General features: G+C 44.7%; 1 protein-coding gene across 5 annotated transcripts in view; it reads left to right on the top strand.

The window, feature by feature from the left end:
- The first annotated feature begins 359 nt into the window (after window positions 1-359).
- Window positions 360-21,412, top strand: part of ACSM1 (acyl-CoA synthetase medium chain family member 1) — a 34,611-nt gene continuing 13,558 nt past the window's right edge. For 2 of the 5 annotated variants that reach the window (XM_075995129.1, XM_020281503.2), the window contains exons 1-5: window positions 360-12,064; window positions 13,407-13,617; window positions 16,083-16,290; window positions 17,917-18,057; window positions 21,148-21,307. In XM_075995129.1, the coding sequence (XP_075851244.1) occupies window positions 11,873-12,064; window positions 13,407-13,617; window positions 16,083-16,290; window positions 17,917-18,057; window positions 21,148-21,307 (912 nt within the window). In that variant the 5' untranslated portion in view covers window positions 360-11,872. The remainder of the gene's footprint in view (window positions 12,065-13,406; window positions 13,618-16,082; window positions 16,291-17,916; window positions 18,058-21,147; window positions 21,308-21,412) is intronic. The other 3 variants (XM_020281502.2, XM_020281501.2, XM_012736091.3) reach the window with 3 other exon arrangements.

Below are 21,412 nucleotides of genomic sequence, written 5' to 3'. Positions count from 1 at the left end.
AGTGGGAGCTAAAACAGACATTTAGATGTTAGCTCTGCTTTCCACTGGCCGTTGGATTTGGGGATTAATGTTTTTGAGCCTCAGTTTCCTCATCTCTTCAGGGAGTTAAAAGTAATCTCTGGGCCGGGTGCGGTGGCTCACGCCTGTAATCCTAGCACTCTGGGGGACCGAGACGGGCGGATTGCTCGAGGTCAGGAGTTCAAAACCAGCCTGAGCAAGAGAGAGAGACCCCGTCTCTACTATAAATAGAAAGAAATTAATTGGCCAACTAATATATATAGAAAAAATTAGCCAGGCATGGTGGCGCATGCCTGTAGTCCCAGCTACTCGGGAGGCTGAGGCAGAAGGATCGCTTGAGCCCAGGAGTCTGAGGTTGCTGTGAGCTAGGCTGACACCACAGCACTCACTCTAGCCTGGGCAACAAAGCAAGACTCTGTCTCAAAAAAATAAAATAAAATAAAAAAGTAATCTCTGTTTCCTAGAATTGTTCTGAGGATGGAGAGGGACAATTTATTCAGCAGATATTAATACTTATTGAACTCCCTGAGATGTACAAGACACTGATTTATAATTGGGAAATAAGAGCAACCAAACATAAAAATCCCTGCCCTCGGAGAGCTTGTGAGGTACACGGGGGAGAGGAACGCTGAGCAAAACACACGCGGGGAGGGAGACACTTACATGCACAGAGAAGAGTGCCAAGGAAGGCAGAGGCTGTGATATGAGAACAGGTCGGCAGAAAAGGAATCACCGAGATGACTTTTTATAGGAGTCCAAGGCAGCAAGGAGGCTCATCATTTGAATGTTTAGGAGAAGAGAATTTCAGGCAGTGGAAACAGCAAGTGCAAAGGCCCTGAGGCAGGGGTGTGTCTGACACGCCGGTGGAACAGCAAGGATGTCCATGTGACCGGAGCAGAATAAGCAAGAGAAAGAGTTTTTGGAGAAGAGGGCACTGAGGTAATGGCTTTGTAGATGAGAGCAAGGACTCAGGATTTTACTCAGAGGAGTCCACCATCTGATCTCAGATTCAAATCTGATTCACTCTGGCTGCTGCATTGAGAATAGATCACAGGGGATGAGGGCAGGAGGGAGACCTGTCATTAAGGCATGAAACACCTGCGTGAGGAGAGAAGATGGTAGTTTGGATCAGGGCAGAGAATGGGTCAGAGCCTGGATATAACTCGCAAGTGGATCTGGGGGATTTCCAGATCCAGGTGTGAAAGAAAAGAGTCAGAGACTCCAAGCTTTGATGCTGGAAGACCTAAAAGAACAGGTTGCCGTTTGCTAAGATGGATGAGAAGGTGGCTACAGGGGGAAGATTTGCAGGGAGGGGAAGTAGCAGGTGCTCAGCATTGGATTATGCGTGGTCCAGGGGCCTGTTGGACATCCAGGAGGAGAAGCCAAGCAGGTGAGGATGCAGGAGAGAGATGCAGGCTGCAGACACACGTGCGGGGTCCCTGGCAAGGCAGGCGATGGCCAAGCCACGGCAGTGGGCAAGCTCATGTGCGGAGTGAGTGTGGATAAAGGAGATGATGAGGGGTCAGCAGAAGAGACTGGGAGTGAGAGGAAAGCCAGGCCAATGGGGTGTGCTGGAAGCAAGTGAAGGGAAGGATTAAAGGAGGTGAGAGAGTTCGGCAAGTCCACTGGAGCTCCATTTCTCTCTCTCTAGCTGGAGGAATAACTCGCTGTCAGTCCCGGCCATGAACCTGCTTTCAGCCTCTTGGATTGAAAGAGCAGGTCCTGTTGGCTCCCAGGGCTCTAGGGCTGTGCAGCCTGTGAACTTGGCTAGGAGGACTGCTGTTACCCCATAAGACTCCAGGGTTATCCACTGTTAATGATTATCTCGGCTCCCCTTCAAGGCTGCAGGGAATCTGGAGCTGTCTGCTTGGTTAGCTGTGCTCTCCTCCAGGACTGCAGGGGAATCTGGGCTCTTTGCTGGACATCCGAGGGTGGACCAAGCTCTCCCCAGAGAGAAATCCTGAAAGGACTCAACAGGTGAGCACTGTTGCAAGGAATGGACTGATGGGGTCATGCCCCACGATGACACTCACCAATCTTTAGGAGTTATGACCAGTGAGAGAGTGCCAATCCCCAGAGAAAAGCAATCTGCAATTCCTGGGCACTGTGAAATGGAGTGTCTGCCAGGTCTCAGTGAGGAGGCACTGGGCAGAGAGAAAGGCACCGTTAGCACAGAGAAAGTGAGGGACTGGGGTGGTTGGGAGAAGGGTGGTTGGAAGAACCTGGGTGGTTGTCAGGCAAGGAGATGTCTCAGAGGAGTTGAGGCTAGAAGAATGAGAAAGAGCCAGTTATGGAAAAAGAAAGGGACCAGTGGGTGCAAAGGCAATAGACATTCATGCCCAGGAGCTGATGGTATTCTATAGAATACCGACTTCTTATTCTATAGAAAATAAAAGAGGAGACAGAATTGTCAGACACCTTGAGCATTGTGGCTACTGCTTCCTAAACAAAAGGGCATGGAAATTAACAAATTGGCTGGACTGCTGAGTGAATTCCTTAAATCAAAAATCATTAGACTTAAATTCTACAACCTCATCAGGGTGCACATAGCAGATATCAAAACCAGTCTACACAGCCTTGAAACTATACTCCCTGCAAGGAATGTAAACGGGAACAATTGCAACAGCTATAATTTCTGAAGTATGGTGATAGGCCCTGTGCTCTTGGTGCATAGTATATAAGATGTATCAGTCAAGATTCAGCTTAGAAAAGTAGATGCTACTTGTATTCGTCATCATTTGCTACAGTTGCAAACATCCTAACATCTCTATAGCTTGTAACCCTATTTATGGGTCCATGTGTTGGCAGTAGCCATGCTGGGCTCAGCTCAACTCCACCTGTTTTATCATCCTGGGACCCAGGCTGAAGGCTGAGCACCTGTCAGTCTCCTTTTAGTTTTGCGCTTTGACAGCAAGACAGACTGAAGAAGTGTTTTGCTTTTCTATTAATTCTGTAGTATAATAAGAGCAGAAAAGCTAAGGTCTGGGAGCAAACAGTGCAAACAACTGCTAAGAGTGGTAACAGAGGCCAGGTGTGGTGGCATGTACCTGCAGTCCCAGGTACTCGGGAGGCTGAGGCAAGAGGGCTGCTGGAGCCCAGGAGTTGTGGGTTGTCGTGTGAGCTGTGCCAATGTGTTGTCTGCACTAAGTTCAGCATCAACATAGTGACCTCCTGGGAGACAGACCATGGGGCTTTGGGGAGAACGGAACCAAGGACTGGTTCCTCCTACTGAATTTTTGTGCCTGGTATTCTCAGTTCTTATTCCTACCAGCAATTTATGCTCTGTGTCCTACCGTCACTGCAGAATTGATTAGCACTGCCAAGAACAGCCAGAGAACTTACACTTTAGTATCCTGGAGAGAAAGGAAGTCACCTTCTTTACATTCCATCTTAGGATCAGGTTCAACTTGTAGAATGACAGAGCCAGTGGTCATTTTACCACATGATAAAGAGTTTGGAATTCATCTGGAAGGAAAGATGAGCCATGAAAGTATTTTAAGGAGAGTAATGAACTCAGTCAACTATGTATTTTGAAATGATTACCCTGGTAGCTGAATATTGATTACATTAAAGGGGAATTTGAGAACTGCTTAGAAGGAGAATTCCTTCTTCCTACAATTGGAGACGGAATGACTAAATGTGGGAGATGGGGTAATTGAAAGATGATGTCTAGGTTTCATTACATAAACTTGAGTCTGTCATTTAAGGCTGTCTGAGTTGAACAGGTTTGGAGGTGGGAACTGAGTTCCTTTGTAACTTAGAGTTCCAATGTAAAACTAATACTCATTTAGTAAATTTACTTAGTGATCAGTTAGATATTTAGCTTGAAACCAGACAGAGGTCAAGGTTTTAAATGTGTTTTAGGGAATTACCTACACACAGGGAGAGAATGAGGTGGGCAAACATTGCATATGAAATGGGAGGAACTGTTGGCCAAGGATGGGTCTGTTAAGAACAATCATATTTAAAGGGTAGACAGAGGAAGAGGATTTCACGGACAATATTTACTGCAAAGATTCAGAAAAGGCCAGGGTGATAACAGAAAGATGGAAGGCAATAATTCAAGAGGAATTATTAGCATTGCCATGAAAAACCACAGGTAAGAACTAATGAAAAGGATCCATTGCATTTGGGAGAAAGAACATTAGAGTTATCAAAAGAGGAAAAAAACAGTTCAGTTGATTAACTGTGGGTAGAAGACTGATGGTTGTGGGTTTACCAGGGAGACATGGAAAGAAATGGGAGAAGCTAGTGTAGTCCACTCTTGAAATAAAAATGAATGTGGAGAAGGAGCAAAAGAAGAGATACAGAATCAGGTTGGTGACTTGTGAAGGAGGGACTTAAACACCTGTCCCCAACTCTCCTTTCTCCCACCCAGCAGCCAACCCCAACAACGACCTGCATGCAACCTTGTTTCTCGCTACACGGACTCTGATTTTGTTCAGGATGGCAGTGAGCTAACTACCAGGACGTGAATGGAGATTAGTCCAGTCCTCTTCAATTGAGTCAGTTGAAACTTTCATTTGCTACTTCTGTGTCTTCCTCTCCTTTGTGGTGGAGAATATTTTTTATGCAGCAAATATTCACTCTTTACTTGCTCCATACCCCACTCCAAGGGAGGAAAGCAGTTCTCTGTTCCGAGGAGGCTGGGCTTGAGCCTAGCTTGTTTTGGCCACTAGAGTGTTAGAGAGTATAAATTGCAAGCAGAATTTTTAAACATGCTTATGGTTCGACTTGATGTGTGGTGTGTCTGCTATCTTCACGGGGGTAGCATGCCCTGGTGAGTCAGGGGGTCTCAAACTGAAAGCGTCGCAGAGCAGACTGAAACCCCACCTATAGCTTACCTGCAGACTGGTGAGAGGGAAATGAATGAGCTGGTGTGAGCCACTGAGATTTCAGAGTTGTTTGTTATGCGACATTGTCATAGCAATAAAGTATCTGATACAACCTTAGTCTCGCCTTTACCAAAAAGAGAACAGAGGAGTCGTCTCACATACTTGGCAGGCAACAAGACTCACATGGGAAACAATAACCCCAACATTTGTGGTTCATTGTGTTCACTTTTAGTTTCATCTGTTTGTGGCGTGTAAAATTTGATTTTTTTCCAGCTTTATTGAGGTGGTATTGAGAAATAAACGTTATATATATTTGAGGCATACAACTTCATTTCTTCTTAAATGAAGAATTTCTGCTCAAATCTTTATTTCCTTCCATCTATTAAATCTAAAGTGGGTTTCTTGTAGATAGCAAATAGTTGGATCTTGGTTTTCTATCCATTGAAACACTGAATCTTTGTATTAGTGAGTTTAATCTATGTACATATAACACAATTATTTATAGTTAAGGACTAACTATTGCTATTTTGTTAATGGTTTTCTGTCTGTTTTGCATTGTTTTAATTTATGTTCTCTTTTAAAATTTCAGCAACACTTAGGTGCTCACGTGGAAGTAATATTCATCGGGTGCTGGGCAGGTGGGGGGTGATGGAGAGGAAGGATAAATTCATAACTAACAGGTGCAGAGTGCCCTGTCTGGGGATGGGCACACTTGTAGCTTGTTTTTTAAATCTAAATAGTAGGGATTTAGAGTTTTATTTCCATTAATAGATTTTTCCATTAAAACTTTTTTCCCATTTTTTTCCATGAGAAATTTTTAAGGAAAGCAACATAAGAAGCTATTGAGTAAGTAAGGAGAGAGGTAAAATAGTGTATGGTTATAGTAAACACATAAGTAAATAAATAAATACATGCAGGTGAGTTACGGATGACTGGAGCTTGAGAAACATGTGAGTAGGGGGAGAAGAAGGGGAGAATGGAACCATGAGGAGAACTCAGCAAGCAGGCAAATGCTGAGTGTCATCTTACCCAAAAGGAAGGAGCCAAGGGTCAGTGGGGAAAGCATCTATTGGAGTCGAAGCCTATGAGTTTGAGTTCTAATTCTGTTACTCCTGCCCTGCCTGCTCTGAGCTTCATTTACCTTATCCAGGAAATAGGAGTGATCCAACATCGCTGTAAGACTGCAGTAGAGATTCGAGCAGATAATGCCTGTGGAAGCACCTAACAGGGTCCAAGTAAACAACCAAAAGGGTGAATGTTTAAGCAGCAGGGGCAGGCAAGAGAACAAAGCTGGCTGGTCAGTCCAGGGGTAGTCAGCCCGGGCACCGCAAACAAGCTGTGTGGACTATGAACAGAAATAACCTCTTGCTTCATTTTAGCTACTTTTGATCAGGACACCAAGAGAGGCTGTCTGCCCACAGGAGAGGGTGTGGAGAGGAGAAATGAGCTGAGAAGGGAGGTTTGGTCAGGAGAGCAGGGTATTCACAGACAGAAACAAAGATGAGCTTTTTGATGAATCAGGACCTTTTTCGGTCACTTTTTTCTACCCATTTTGGGGTGCCTTTCCATCTGCCACATCCATCCAGGGGCTGAGCACCCTAAAAAGAAGAGGGTTCTGGGATAAGAGCAACAGAGCCCCCTGGGGCTACGTGAAGCATCCATCCCCCAATTGATTTGAGGGGCCAGGGTGTCAATGCTACCACCCAACCAGGTTCATTGCCCACTGCTCAAGGGGAAGCCAATACACTAGGACAACAGCGGTTACAGTGCAGAAAGAGTTTAATATCGCACAGCACCACATGAGGAGATGGGAGGAATTTCTCAAATCCATCTCCCCAAGAATCTGGGGCCAGGGTCTTTGTAGCTAGTTTGGTGGTCAAAGGGCTTGGGAATTGCATCTGCTGACTGCCTGAGGATGAACTCATAGAGTCGGGAAACAGAAATTGTCTTCTTGTGCTGAGTCTGTTCCCAGGTAACATGACCAGTTGGGTTGGTTCCTTGGTACGAGCTACTGGTCTGGCTGGGTCAGTTGATCCACTGGACTAAAGAGTCTGAAAGATATCTCAAAGGCTAGCCTTAGGTTTCACAGAGGTCATTGCTCTACGAGAGCAATGAAGAAAGCTAAGAATCTTTATGGCCATCAGCTGTGTGACTCCTGAGCAGTGAGCAATTACAGAAGAGCATAATGTCCCCCGAGTTCATTCATGTTGTTGCAAATATCAGGATTTCTTCTTTTTTTAAGGCTGAATAGTATTCTGTTGTGTATATATATCATATTTTCTTTATCCATTCATCCACTGATGGTCACTTAGGCTGATTCCACATCTTGGCTATTATGCATAGCGCCACACAGTGAACATGCAAGTGCAGATATCTTTCCAACATACTGATTTTATTTCCTTTGGATATCCCAGTAGAGGGATTGCTGTTTCATATGGTAGTTCCATTTTTAATTTTTTGAGGAACGTCCATACTGTTTTCTGTAATGGCTCACTATCATAATTTAAATCCCCACCAACAGTATATCCTTATACTCTTTAAAAGTGTTCCTTTTTCTCCATATCATCTCCAACACTTTTGATAATAGCAATTCTAAGAGGTATGAGATGATATCTCATTGTGGTTTTAATTTGTGTGTCTCTGATGATTAATGATTTTGAACATTTTTTATATATCTGTTGGCCATTTGTACGTCTTTTTTATAAATGTCAGTTCACATCCTTTGCCCATTTTAATTGGATTATTTGTCTCTTACTATTGAGTTGAGTTTTCTATATAAATATATACACACACACACATATATATATCCAATATACTACATATGTATGTATTAGATATTAACTCTTTGTCAGATGTATGGTTTGCAAATATTTTCTCCCATCACATAGATTGTACTTCATTCTGTTGACTGTTTCCTTGGCTAGGCAGAAACTCTTTAATTTGATGTAATCTCATTTGTCTATTTCTGCTTTTGTTACCTGTGCTTTTGGGTTCATATCCAAAAAATTATTACCTAAACCAGTGTCATGGAGATTTTTGTCCTATGTTTTCTTCCAGTACTTTTATGGTTTCAGGTCTTTGTTTAAATCTATAATCTATCTTGAGTAGATTTTTGTATATGGTATGAGATAATGCGTCCAATTTCATTCTTCCACAAGTGCATATCCAGTTTTCCCAATAATATTTTTTGAGGAGACTATCCTTTCCCCACTGTGTATTCTGAGCACCTTTGTCAAAAACCAACTGACTATAAATGCATGGATATATTTCTGGGCTCTATTCTGTTCCATTGGTGGATGTGCCTTTTTAAAAGTGAGTACCATGCTTTTTTGATTACTATAGCTTTATAGTATATTTTGAAGTCAGGTAATGTAATCTCTCCAACTTTGCTCTTTTTGGTCAAGGTCAGAGGTCTGCAGACTGCTTCAGGTAGTATGAACATTTTAATGATATTAATTCTTCCAATCCATGAACACAGGATATCCTTCCACTTATTTGTGTCTTCTTAAATTTCTTTCATCATGTTTTAGAGTTTGAAGTATACAGGTCTTTCACCTCCTTGGTTAAATTTATTCCTAAGTGGTTATCCTTCCCCCCCCCCCATTGTAAATGGAATTGTTTTCTTGATTTCTTTTTCAAGATGATTCATTGTTAAGAGTATAGAAAGACTACTAAAATTTGTATGTTGAAATTGTATCCTAAAAATTTACTATTTGTTCTAACAGGTTTTTGGTGGAGTCTTTAGGGTTTTCTATATATAAGATTATGTCATTTGCAAGCAGAGACAATTACTTCATCCTTTCTAAAGTAGATGTCTTTTATTTGTTTCTTTGGCCTAACTGCTCTGGCTAGAACTTCTATGTTGAATAGAAGTGGTAAGAGTGGGCATTCTTGTCTTATTCCTGCTTTTAGAGGAAAAGCTTCTATGCATTGTTTTCTTAATTTCATTTCATTGTCTATATGTGTTTTCTTGTATCTCATTGACCTTCTTTAAGACGATTATTTTGAATTTCCCTTCAGGCAATTAATAGATCTCCAATTCTTTGTGGTAAGTTGCTGGAGCTTTATTAGTTTTCTTTGGTGGTGTCATGCTTGTCTGATTTTTTTGTTATTCATGTACCCTTGCATTGGTGTCTGTGCATTTGAAAAAGCAAATTCCTCTTCCAGCTCTTACAAACTGGTTTTGGCAAGTTAAAGTCTGTTAGGTTCCTGGGCAGTTGGTATTGCCTCTGGGATCACAGTCAAATACCTTTGAAGCCAGGTCACGTGGCTGCTGCTCAGTCCACAGTGGAGTTCACAGTGGGTGGGCCTGCTACCAGAGGCTCTAGCAGGCTTGGATCCAGTCTGATCCTTGAGTAGATTACACTGTCTCCAGAACCTTGGTCCAAAGGGCTAGTGCTGGAATGAGGATCTATTTCAGGGTATAAAGACAACAAGCCTTTACTGGTTTGCAGAGGGGTATAACTTCCTACAGGTCCCTGGGAGAGCTCTTGCTGGGTCACTGAGTGAGTCCTTGGACAGGCGATACCACCCCAGTCCACAGGTGAGAGAGGCTGGAACCAAGCTGCAGGGTTGCTAAAGCTGAGACTGAAATCTTCAGGCCTGTCTCTGGTAGTACAGATGAGCATGTCTCCTAGTGGGTCCCTGAACAGGCAACCTTGCTCTCAATCTGCAGCTGCAGTATCTGTGTGTCTAAACATATTTATACTTGGAAAACATACAGTACAAATGCAGTATTATCAACTTATGGGACCACCATTGTATATGTGGTCCATCATTGGCCAAATGTTATGCAGCACATGACTATAGTGTAGATGTAGTCATTGATATAGATGTCAATATCAATATGGATATAGATATGTTGCAAGAGATAGTGATAAATATAGGTATAATTATAGATATTAATGTAGATATAGGTATAGAAATAGATATAACTATAAAAGAGATAGACATACCGATATCTCTGAATTTCAGTCCTCTCAACACTGTGAGATCAGGTTCTTATATATTTACACATATCAGTGCAAAACCTGGACCCTATGATGTCTATATTCAAGAATTTATCCTCATTCCTTTCCTTTAGGCTCTAATTAGAAGGTTAGGGAGCCATTTCTTTTTATCAGGCTTAATTACACAATGAAAGTTTTCCCAGACAGTGTTCACTAATGGGAGCTCTTATTTCTAGAGTACCTTCTCTGTGCTGGGTCTGTGCTAAATGCTTCATGTAGGATGTTATTCATTCGTCACCACAACTCTAGGTGATAGATGTTGCCAATATTTTCGTGTTTTACAGGGAAGTAAATTTATAAGTTAAGTAAATTGCCCGAAGTTATGTAGGTGGTGAATTAAAGGAATTTAAATCTGTGCTGTTGGACTCCTAAGGCCAGGCTCTCAGCTACGGCAGTGCTCGTCAGCTAGGCACTGGGTTTGGCCCTCTTATGCGATGAAGATTAAATTAGCATTGGAAACACAGTTATCAGATGATGCCAAAGTCATTTTCTGTTGTTTTTTTTTTTTGTCTTTTGGGGTTTTTTTAATGTCAGAATATTATGGGGGGACAAACATTTTGGTTACATGTAATGCCTTTGCCTCGCCCAAGCCAGAGCTACAAGCGTGTCCATCCCCCATACGGTGTGCTCCACACCCATGTCATTTTTTAAGACTTTTGTCAAGAAGGGTATTTTAGTTTGCTGGGGCTGCCATGGCACATTATCACAGACCAGGTGACTTAAACAACAGAAATTTATTTTCTCCCCAGTTTTGGAGACTAGAAGTTCAAGATTAAGGTTGTTTCTTCTGAGGCCTTTCTCCTTGGCTTACAGATGGCTGGTTGCATGTTCACATGGCATTCTCTTTCTCTCTATGTCTATGTCCTAATCTCCTCTTCCTATAAGGACACCAGCCACTGGATTAGGGCCTACCCTAATGACCTCACTTTAACTTAATTACCTTTGGAAAGACCCAATCTCCAAATACAGTCACATTCTGAAATATCAGAGTTAGGACTTCACCATATGCATTTTGGGAACACAATTCAACTTGTAATAAAGGGTTAATAAAAATTCCTCATTATATATCTCTCTTTTGTTTTTGTCTTTAGCCACTTATTAAGGGGCTATTTCCACTATCTTTGGGGAAAACAGTGAGTTAATATTTTAAGGAGGACACCTATAATAATGGAACCCATTAAATTCTTTTTTAGTGGAGGAGTGTTTTTTTTTAATAAGTAGAATTTCAATAATTCCTGATGGAATATAGAGGTTATAAAATGTTGAAGTATCATTTAATATTTTCTCTCAATAATTTTCCCTTTAAAGTTTGCAATGTGGTTTTTTTTTCCCTGCACATGTATAAGAAATTAGATCTTATTGAAGAAATTAATGTCAAAGAAAGAAGCCCTTCTATTTGTTGCAGCTTATTGTTTCTTGAATTATCTGTACAGGCAAAAAGTAAAAATAAAAAATAAAAATAAAAAATTCTTTGTCATAAAAAAAGTCATAGGAAATGACTGTTCAACTCCTAACCAGTCCACTTTTGTTGGAGGGCAAGGTCATCTAAAGATATGACAATGTCTATGGGAACCACATGATTGGGCTTGACAGGGGAAAAGATCTACAAAGTAAGGACAGTGCTGGGCACATAACTTTCAAAATGGTGAGTTTTTACCACAAACGGAATGGCCACATGGCTGCCATCTTGGGCTTTGATCCCAGTGGTATCAAAGAAGGAGATGACCTCCCGGGAATGTGTACCAACTTTGCATAGTAGCTACAGCCCCTCCTCAGCATTTTCTGTCTCATGGTTCCTTAGCTGTGACCACAAATCCTTACCTAAACCAATGAGTTGTGCCTTCCAGATGCTGGTGAGCTGAAACAAAGCTGCAACTCCAACAACTAACCAGCAACGTGCATCTATTTTGTGAAGAAAGTCCCTGCTATGTAACCAACCTATTAGGCATCTCTTCCCAAGGCAGGTGGTGACTTTAGAACTCTGAGCTGGTTCCTGAGGACTGTTCCACCATGCAGTGGCTGACAAGGTTCCGGGTCTTTGGGGCCATCCACAAATCCTCCCATGGCTTCCACCCTGCCCCTTGGCCACTGCGCTGCCAGTCTTCATCCGACGCTGGAGCTGCAAGATGGAATGACCATGATGTGCCCGAGGAATTTAACTTTGCAAGCTGTGTGCTAGACTACTGGGCTCAGATGGAGAAGGTGAGGAGGCATCAGTGATGGAGTGGTGAGAACAGAGATGGCCTCTAACGAACTATGATTTCCTGTTCCTTTTATGCCTTATGATATTTTATTGAAAGTTAGACAATTGAAAAAAAATGGCCATTTCTCTCGATTTTGCAAACTAGCCCCATGTAAGGGAAGACTTTCACCAATCTTTCTGGTATTAATGCTTAAGGTCATCTCAGGCCCTTTCTGGCATTTATCTTTCCTGGGCCTGTGTGTGTGTGTTTTCCTCCCTGTCCCCCAATTTTCCCATATACATAATTGCTTTTGAATTTCTTAATTTCTCTAAAAGTCTCATCCCTGCTTCTTCTCAGGGCCTTAGATGTTCTACTGTGTTCCTCTTTCCATAGTCTCTTGCCCCCAAGTGCCTGTGGGTCTGAAGTTTTTCACATATCATAGCACCTGCCCCTGCTTTCAGAGACCTTCAACCTGATATTCAAACTATGCCTTTGTTTCTATTTGATCTGTCCCTCAGGCAGCCCCTGGACAAGCCAGAACATTGCAAACAAGTTGCACTCTTCTCCTTCTGTCCAAGAGAGGGGCTAGGAATTGATTGGCTTCCTCTTGACTGCACTGCACCATACCAGGGAGGGGGTGGGAAAATGACAAGCAAAAGTGTAACAGAATTTCCTACTATTTTGAGTATGGCTTTCTCATGTTTAGGGCATTTGTTTGGCTGCTGCAAATCCTTGGCTGGTTTCTAGAGCTCCCACAAAGCTATTGCAGTCAGTCTGTTGTTGTTTATTTGATGTTACCATGGGAGAAAAAGGGCGTGGAGCTTCCCAGTCTGCCGTTTTGCTGTTTTCACCTGTCGAAGTATCTTAATTTTTAAGAAAAATTCAAAAAGATTAGCACTTAATGTATTCTTTTAAATTTTAGTTTGTGGTGATAATAATAATATTTCTTGAGCACCCACTATGTGCCAGGAACTGTTATATGCTTTACTCATTTAAGTAACTCATTTAAACTTTACTACCTTTTAGTTGGTATTACTGTCTCCATTTTAGAGATGGTAAAACTGAGGCACAGAGAGGAACCCACTGTTTATATGGGACTAAGACAGACACATGTTGGAATGGAGTTTTAAGTCTCCAATAGAGACATAAAGGTATTATGTTGGTTGAGGGAGGTGGCTACGGTAGGCCAGAGAAGCTTGCTGCACCCCACGGCACTCTCCAGTTTGTCTTGGTTCTGTAAATGCTTTAAAATGGGATTTGAGGCCTTGAGCTATGGACTGTGACCATGGCAGTGGATTAGGCAAAAGAATGTCCTTTTCCTTTGAAGCAGGAAGTAACACATGGTGTATGATCTTCACTAGGAGGGCAAGAGAAGTGCAAACCCAGCCTTTTGGTGGGTGAATAGCCAAGGAGAGGAACTGAAATGGAGCTTCCAAGAGATGGCAGAGCTAACTCGTCGTGCAGCCAACGTCTTCACGCAGACCTGTGGCCTGCAGCAAGGAGACCATCTGGCCTTGATTCTGCCTCAAGTGCCTGAGTGGTGGCTGGCGACTGTGGGCTGCATCCGAGCAGGTCAGTGGCAAAAGGGGGCCCCAGCGGACCTCAGGCCTGGCCTAGAGCCAGTTCATCCTGGGATATTAGGTGCTGTGCACCCAGCCTGGCACCAACACGGCTCTGAAGCTCTAGCCTCAGCTCCTACACTGGGAGCACCGAGCAAGGCTCCCTGCCCTCTGGGAATTAACAGTTTCATTGGAGACAAAATGCTTCCTCTTCCCCTGTCTTCTTTCTTCTTTGCAATCTTTCTCTTTCTCCTTGATTCCCTTACAAATTCTCTTGCTCTTTCTTGTTCTCTCCCCCACACTCCCGCATTCACACGCTCTCAAGCACGATGTTCATACGTCTCTCTCTCACATGCAGTCTCTCTTGCACAGTCTGGGACATTCTCACTTTCTAAAGATTCATCAGTTGTTAACACTTTTCCATACTGAGTGCACTCGCTCACTCTTTCTCTCTCTCTCACTGAATCATGTAAGCATCACTTGCGGACACTGTGACACCTATAAACAGCAGGCGATCACCCACAAACCCAGAAGCATGCATCTGCTAAGATCCAAAATGCTCCCTTTCACATAATCACAACAGAGTTATCACACAAGAAGACTAATATTGATGCTAATATTGATACAATAGGGTTAGCTGATATACATTCGTACTAAAAATCCTTGAACTGCCCCAATAATGTCCTTTACAAACATTTTTTTTCTTAAAATCCCAAACTCACTTGAGAATCCCGCATGGCATACAGTTGTCGTGTCTCCTCAATATCCTTTACTCTCTAGAATGGTCCCCCAACCTTTTCTGCCTGGCAATGACATTTTTGAAGAGTCTGAATGAGTTGTCTTGCAGAATGCTCCTGAAAAGTTCCTATTTCTGACTCTTTCCTCATGATTATATTCAGCTTAACCGCTTCTGGCAGGAGTGCTACAAGGGCAGTGTTGAGTCTTCCTGAGTGGGTCCCGTCAGGGAGTGTATGAAGCTGGTTTGTCCTCCTACTTGAGCAAGGTGGTGGTCACCAGTTCTCCTTTGTAAAGGCACCTTTTTCCTTTGTAATTGATAAGTAATCCACAGTGTAATACTTGTGGGACTGGGACTGTTCCTGTTCCCCAAACGTCTTTCACACCATGGTTTGAGCATCCATTGATGATTCTAGGATTGAATGTTACTATCATGGTTTTCTATGGGAATCTTCTGTTTCTACCATTTCTTCTATATGTATTAGTTAGAATTCTTCTGTAGAGATATCCCTTCCCCTTTTAATTATCTATTTTTAATCTACAAAAGTTAGAACCAGCATGGGACTTATGGGTTCTTTTTTTAATTGCCTCTTTCATTTTATCATCCATCCTCATACAGCACTCTGTCATGCTTTTGATCCTATAGTCCTTCTCTCTCTCTCTCTCTCCCCCCCCCTCTCTCTCTCTGCCTCTCATATTCTCTCACAAATAAAATAGCTGATTATTTCAACTAGCTCACATGGAATCAAGCATTAACAGCAATGGCAGGAGGAGCATAGAGATGAAAACCTATGACATCTGTAGAGCTAAGAGATGGTCCATGGAGAATCTAAGACTTGCACAGAGCCCTCTGGGGTAAGCAGAATTAAAGAGAATTAGAAGCAAAGGAGGGGCACTGCACGCATGGACATAGGACTTGTAAGGGCTTAGAGTTAGGACTACCCTATATGGAGAATGGCCACTTTGAAATAGAGAGTAGCATGGCAGGAGAGAAAGATGAAGAGGAGGCAGCACCTCCAATGCCCGAATGGAGAGTGTGGTGTTTTCCTGGAGGGAAGGCACAGGCGTTAGTGCAGAGAAGAAATGTGGAAGGGAAAAAAGTCAATGCTTTATGGAATGTAGGCAAGTAACAATGTGGGGAGATGGGTGGCAGCTAGACTCACAAAAGGGCATCCAGTGGAGGGGTGGGAATGGAAGGCTGAGTGAGAACAAAGAGGCTTGAACTCATTGCTGGTGATGGAGACAGAAGGGGAGGCAGGAAAGATCAAAGGGCAATGTGGTTAGATTTGGAATAAAGGGGGAAGAGGAGATTCACGATGGCAGCAAAGGACTGGCAGAGAGGGAAGGGCTAGAGGGGAAAGATGGGGGCGGGATGCAGCTAGTCCTGATGTCGGGGACACTGTCCCATGCACGTCTACACTCCCAGACCCAGCGTAAGGTTGAGACTCCAGCAGAGTCCACTTGTTTTTAGGATGGCTCCATCAAGAGTAAAAAATGTTAGGATGAGGCTTTCAAATTTTAGTGTGCACAGGAATCACCTGGAAAACTTGTTAAAGTGCAGATTCTGATGCACTGGGTTTGGCGCAGGACCTGAGACTGTGCATCCCAGCTGTGCTGGTGCTGCTGGTTTGTGGACAAGAGGTTAAGAGGATTTCTGTGCAGACAAGCCAGGCCCAAAGCCCACAGCTGTAAAGAAAAAATAAATAAATAAACCAAAATAAGCAGTTCCTTTCTCATCACCAGGGATCATCATCATGCCAGGGACCATCCAGTTGAAGGCAAAGGACATTCTCTACCGACTGCAAGCGTCTAAAGCCAAAGCCATCATGACCACAGACACCCTTGCCCCAGAGGTGGATTCTGTGGCTCCAGAGTGCCCCACTCTGAAAACCAAGCTCCTGGTGTCTGATCACAGGCGTCACGGGTGGCTGGACTTCCGGTCCCTGATGAAGTGAGTTTCTGGTCTGATGGATATGGTCTCCGAGGGAAGATGAGAGAAGGGTAGCCAGTCCCAAGGGCTGGCAGACAGCAGCCACTTGTAGGAAGCTCACCAGGTCCGATGTCAGCAATCTTCTCTTCCCACCTGTGTCACTGATTTTGTCTGTGACCTTGGGCTTGTTCCTTCCCCTCTCTTCGGTCTCATAAAAGCTGAACTTTTTTAGGAAGCTGAACTTCCATGTTCCTCTCGTTAAAGTACACTCACCCCTGGGACCGTGCAAAGGAGAAGTATAAAGTCAGGGGGTGATGGCATAACATATTCCTTGTAGGTGGGAAATCTAAAATGTTATTTTCATATAACAAATAAATTTATAAAGAAGTTGAATGAAATATTAAAATGAATTTTTAAGGCGAAACTTGAGACTTCAAGAAAAATGGAATTGCCAGCTGTGGGGGGTGACCTGGCCTGTCACTTCCCATCTCTCAGGGCCTGAGTTCTTTGAGAGACAATTTGCAGGCACAGTTAGGAAGTGTTGGAGGTAAGAAAGACCCCTGCCACCTCCAAAGCTCTACTTCTGTAAGCATGCAGGGACGTCTCACATCACACGAGCAGACTATCCTGGGTTTATTTTATTGGAGTAACCCTTGAGTTTTTAAAGCTCTTTGTGTCAACCTCTAAAGATAAACATTACAGTGAAGTTGCATCTTATGCTAGATTCTAACGTCACAGAATTTAATGCAAACAGCTTGAAATCAAGAATATTCTTGAAAACTCCATCAAATTGTCCAAAGTCAGGATAGCGCCATTTCTCAGCGAGACCAGCAGAGCTAGGGTTTCCTCCAGTGTTGGGATGATTTGCAGTTCCTTTGAACATCATGAGATGCTCATGTGTACAATGACAGTAGGCCCAAGGGCCTCTCAGTCCAAGAAAAGGATGTGAGAACCAAGGCAGATCGACAGAACCAAAGATTCTGTCTGCCACCTCAACTATATGCCAGGGCAAAGGTACACCAAATATGGTGATTATGTATGTTTCTGTAACTCTCACTCTTCCTCACTTTCTTTTCCTCACCCCTCTTCAGTGGGATCACAGAGTTAAATTCCTATAAAACTAGCTTATGTAGAAAAAAATAATCTTAACAGTGTGGTTAAGAGCACAGACTATGGCTCAGACAGAGTTTGAATCTTGGCTCTGCCACTTGCTAGATAGACATCTTCAGGCAAGTTAGCTAACCTCCCTGAGCCTCTGTTTCCTTATCTGCAAAATGGGCATGATTAGAGGAGTACTTGCCTCCTAGAGTTGCTCCGAGGATTGAATGAGGTCATATTTGTAAATCGCTTAAAGCATTTTAAGTGCTTTAAGCAATTTGCAAGTGCCATTTAAGTGTTTGTTAATTTTTTCTTCAATTCACTGTATATTCTCAGTGTTTCAAATGAAAAATGCCACTCCACTCGTCTGAATCACCCTAGAGTCACTTTGGTGCCTAGCACTGAGAGATCCCGTTTTTCCTCCAGTGATGCCAACTCCCAGTTTCCTGTCTATGCCTTGAGTTCTTTCTTTTGCTTCCCCAGAGGATGGAGAAAAACAGCACACATGACTTTTCTCCCTTCGTCTTGCATCTGTTTGTCTGTTTGCAGATCAGCATGCCCAGACCACACTTGTGTTAAGTCAAAGACGATGGACCCGATGGTCATCTTCTTCACCAGCGGGACCACGGGCCTCCCCAAGATGGCAAAGCACAGCCACGGATTGGCCCTACGAGCCTCCCTCCCTTCCTGGTAGGAGAGAGGCACCGCTTAGAGGCCAGACCCTAGATCTGGGACAAGGGATGTGTGTGCGCACGTGTGTGTCTGTGTGCGTGTGTGGTATATCTGTGTGTGCACGTGTGTGTGATGTGTCTGTGTGTGTGCACGTGTGTGTGACATGTCTGTGTGTGTGCATGTGTGGTGTCTGTGTGTGTGGTGTGTCTGTGCATGTGTGTGCATGCATGTGTGTCTGTGCATATGTGGTGTCTGTGTGTGTGCACATGTGTGTGACATGTCTGTGTGTGCATGTGTGGTGTCTGTGTGCATGTGTGTGCATGCACGTGTGTCTGTGAGTGTGTGTGGTGTCTGTGTGTGTGCACGTGTGTGTGACGTGTCTGTGTGTGCATGTGTGGTGTCTGTGTGCACGTGTGTGCATGCACGTGTGTCTGTGCATGTGTGTGGTGTCTGTGTGTGTGCACGTGTGTGGGGGTGGGGGTGGGGGTGGGACAAGAGCCCTAAATAGAAGTGACGTCATCCTGTTTCTCCCTTCTGCTCTCGGAGGTCCAGGCCTCTGAGGGTCTGGGAAGGGAAGGCTGGGAATCCTAGATGTTTGCTCACAGAGGCCTCAGAACAACAAAGGCGGCTCATTTGGGTCCTACCCGAGCATCCTCACAGGTGTGGAGAACACGTGGGTGAAGCAGCAGGCAAATGACAAGCCTTGATTCTCCCAGCAGCAGCTCCACAGTTTATTGGGAAAAGATAGAACATTCCAGCAAGGTGACCTGAGGTGATAAGACTCCCTTTTCTCCACCACTGTGGGCAAATCAGACTTGGAGCTTCCCAATGATGAACTGCTGGGCAGGAAAGTATCTGGAGCCGAGCTATGCCAAGCCACGGCCCCCAACCTAGAACAAACAATACACGCAGGCTGAGGCTCCAACTGTGGATTAATCATGTAATCAATTCTAAACCAGTCCTCTACATCTGCAGTCCCCAAGCCCCAGGCCGAGGACTGGTACCCGTCCGTGGCCTGTTAGGGACCAGGCTGCACAGCAGGGGCTGAGCGGCAGGGAAGCCAGCGAAGCTTCACCTGCATTTGCAGCCGCTGGCATCACTGCGTGAGCTCCGCCTCCTGTCGGATCAGCGGCGGCGTTAGATTCTCATAGGAGCACCAACCCTACTGTGACCTGCGCAAGCGAGGGACCTGGGTTGCGGCTCCTCGTGAGCATCTAATGCCTGATGATCTGGGGTGGAGCTGAGGCGGTGGCCCTAGCGCTGGGGAGCGACTGCAAACACAGGTGATCATCAGCAGAGAGGCCTGGCTGCACAGTAAATGTATTACCCTTGCATCATCCTGAAACCAACCCCCCTGCCAGTCTGTGGAAAAATTGTCTTCCATGAAACCAGTCCTTGGTGCCAAAAAAGTTGGGGACTGCTCCTCTAACATCTGATTCCCTCTTCCTTTCCAACTAGTAATATTGACAAAAACCAAGCTCTGTGTGTTTTCTAACTTATTAACCAGCACAGGTAGGTGGAGAATTCTTCTCGTGGGCAGTGTGTATTTGCACGGATGATAACAATCCAGTAGCAAAAGCCCTGGAGGGAGAGGAAGGAAGATGGCGGCCTGGAGACATTGGTCACTAGATCATCTCAGAGAGAAGGAAAAGTTTTAGATGGAAAAAAAGTATCGCCCATGTGTAATTCTGAGGAAGAAGTGCCAGAATCTACCAAAGAGCCCATGAGGAGAAATTGCAGAGCAGGACAAGAAGGAGTACAGTTTCAGCAGAGATTACCTCTGAGGAATCTGGAGCCCTGTGGACAGGGCAGGTGGGATGTTTGTTTTTCCTCCTCCACGTCTCTAGCAGACTCGAGGCTCCCAAACTGTTGGAGCCCAAAAGCTGCTTGCTGCCCGTGAACTGGGAGCTTTTTTAGAACAGAGCACTGGACTGCCAGCCTCTTGGGGGTCACTACCACTAACCACAGCCCCGGGCTGAGGTGGCAGGTGCCATGCTCCTTTTCTGCCCATTGTGTGTCCTTTTCCTCCCCAAGGAGATTCAGACCGTCAGTTTGCTTGTCACTGATACCCCTCAGACGTTTCCCAGTGCCTGCCCAGACTGTGGTGGCCCCAGGGGACCAGTGGATCCTGGGGAATCTCTGTGATCCCAGAGCTTGGACATTCAGGGCGGGCTGCCTTCGGGAAGGATGGACAAAGGGGACCAGAGTGCCAGCCGTCCCCAACTCAGAGTCTTTTCTATCTCCCCTTCTCTGCCCACAGCTGCTGATGCAGCCATGGCAGTTCCCACATGATCCAGCACGGGTGCCCCTAGGGACAATTGAGCTGGGGCTCTCAGGAGCAGCTGCTGCCCCCCACACACACACCAAGGCTTCCACAGAGAGTGGGGCTCACACCTTTCCTCTTAAAGACCTGCAGCGAACCAAGGAGTGCTAGGACTGTGGGCTGAGAGCACTGTCAGCCCTCCCCTGTGCTGCCCACCTGGCTGCTCCAGCAGAGCAGGGTAGACCCTGAAGCAGAGGGACATCAAACCTGCCTGAGCCCTCCATGGGCACCTCCAGACCAGCACGCTTCTCCCTGGCACAGTCAGGGAGTGACCTTGGGGAGAGAGAAGGCCTGAGAACAGGCCTGCAGGCCAGATCGCAAACACCCAGGACTCGATTGTGGTGCTCCAGAGCATGGAACAGAGATTTGTGAACTAATCTCGGGAGGTGAGAGAGCCCACATTGGAAAAACTGAAAGGAGTGTGCAGGGCACCCCTAGCCCCACAGGAGGGCTAGACATGAGAGATGGAGGGTGGTCAAGGTTGACTTCCAGGTTCAGGGCTTGGACAATTTCAGGGACAGTGACTATGTGACTGAGATACAGAGAACACTGGAGGCGAATCAGTTCAAGGGAGGCAGTATGATTGAACCAGTTTCAGTTGCATGTGATCAGGAATGTGATTTGATCATATATCTTTGAGACCAGGGGTTGAGATGGTCTGGAGCCCCACATGAACCCTACACTGAGGTGAAAGGGGTGAGTCCCCAGCTGAGAACTAGAGTCCTTAGCCCTTCATTACATCCTTCTGTGATCACATAGCTGAGGTTACTGCATTTTGGAGTTAGCAGGAAATTACTGGACCTAAAGATGTCTGATGTCTTCTGGTGCCTGTCGGACCCAGGTTGGATTATGAGTTTCTCTGGGTCCCTGATTGAACCATGGACAGCAGGATCTACAGTCTTTATCCATCATGTGCCCCAAGTTGACCCTAAGGTCATTGTACAGGTAAGAAGACTAACCTTCCAATATCAACAAACTCTCACAAGAAACCCATGTTTCCAGGCTAAAAGCTAGACCCTGCTAAGAAATATTTTATTGAGCAAAGAAGCC

The sequence above is a fragment of the Microcebus murinus genome, chromosome 19 (genome assembly GCF_040939455.1).
Source record: "Microcebus murinus isolate Inina chromosome 19, M.murinus_Inina_mat1.0, whole genome shotgun sequence".
Lineage (NCBI taxonomy): Eukaryota > Metazoa > Chordata > Mammalia > Primates > Cheirogaleidae > Microcebus > Microcebus murinus.
The sequence above is the reverse complement of the archived record's forward strand: the minus strand, read 5'-3'. Positions and strand labels throughout refer to the sequence as shown.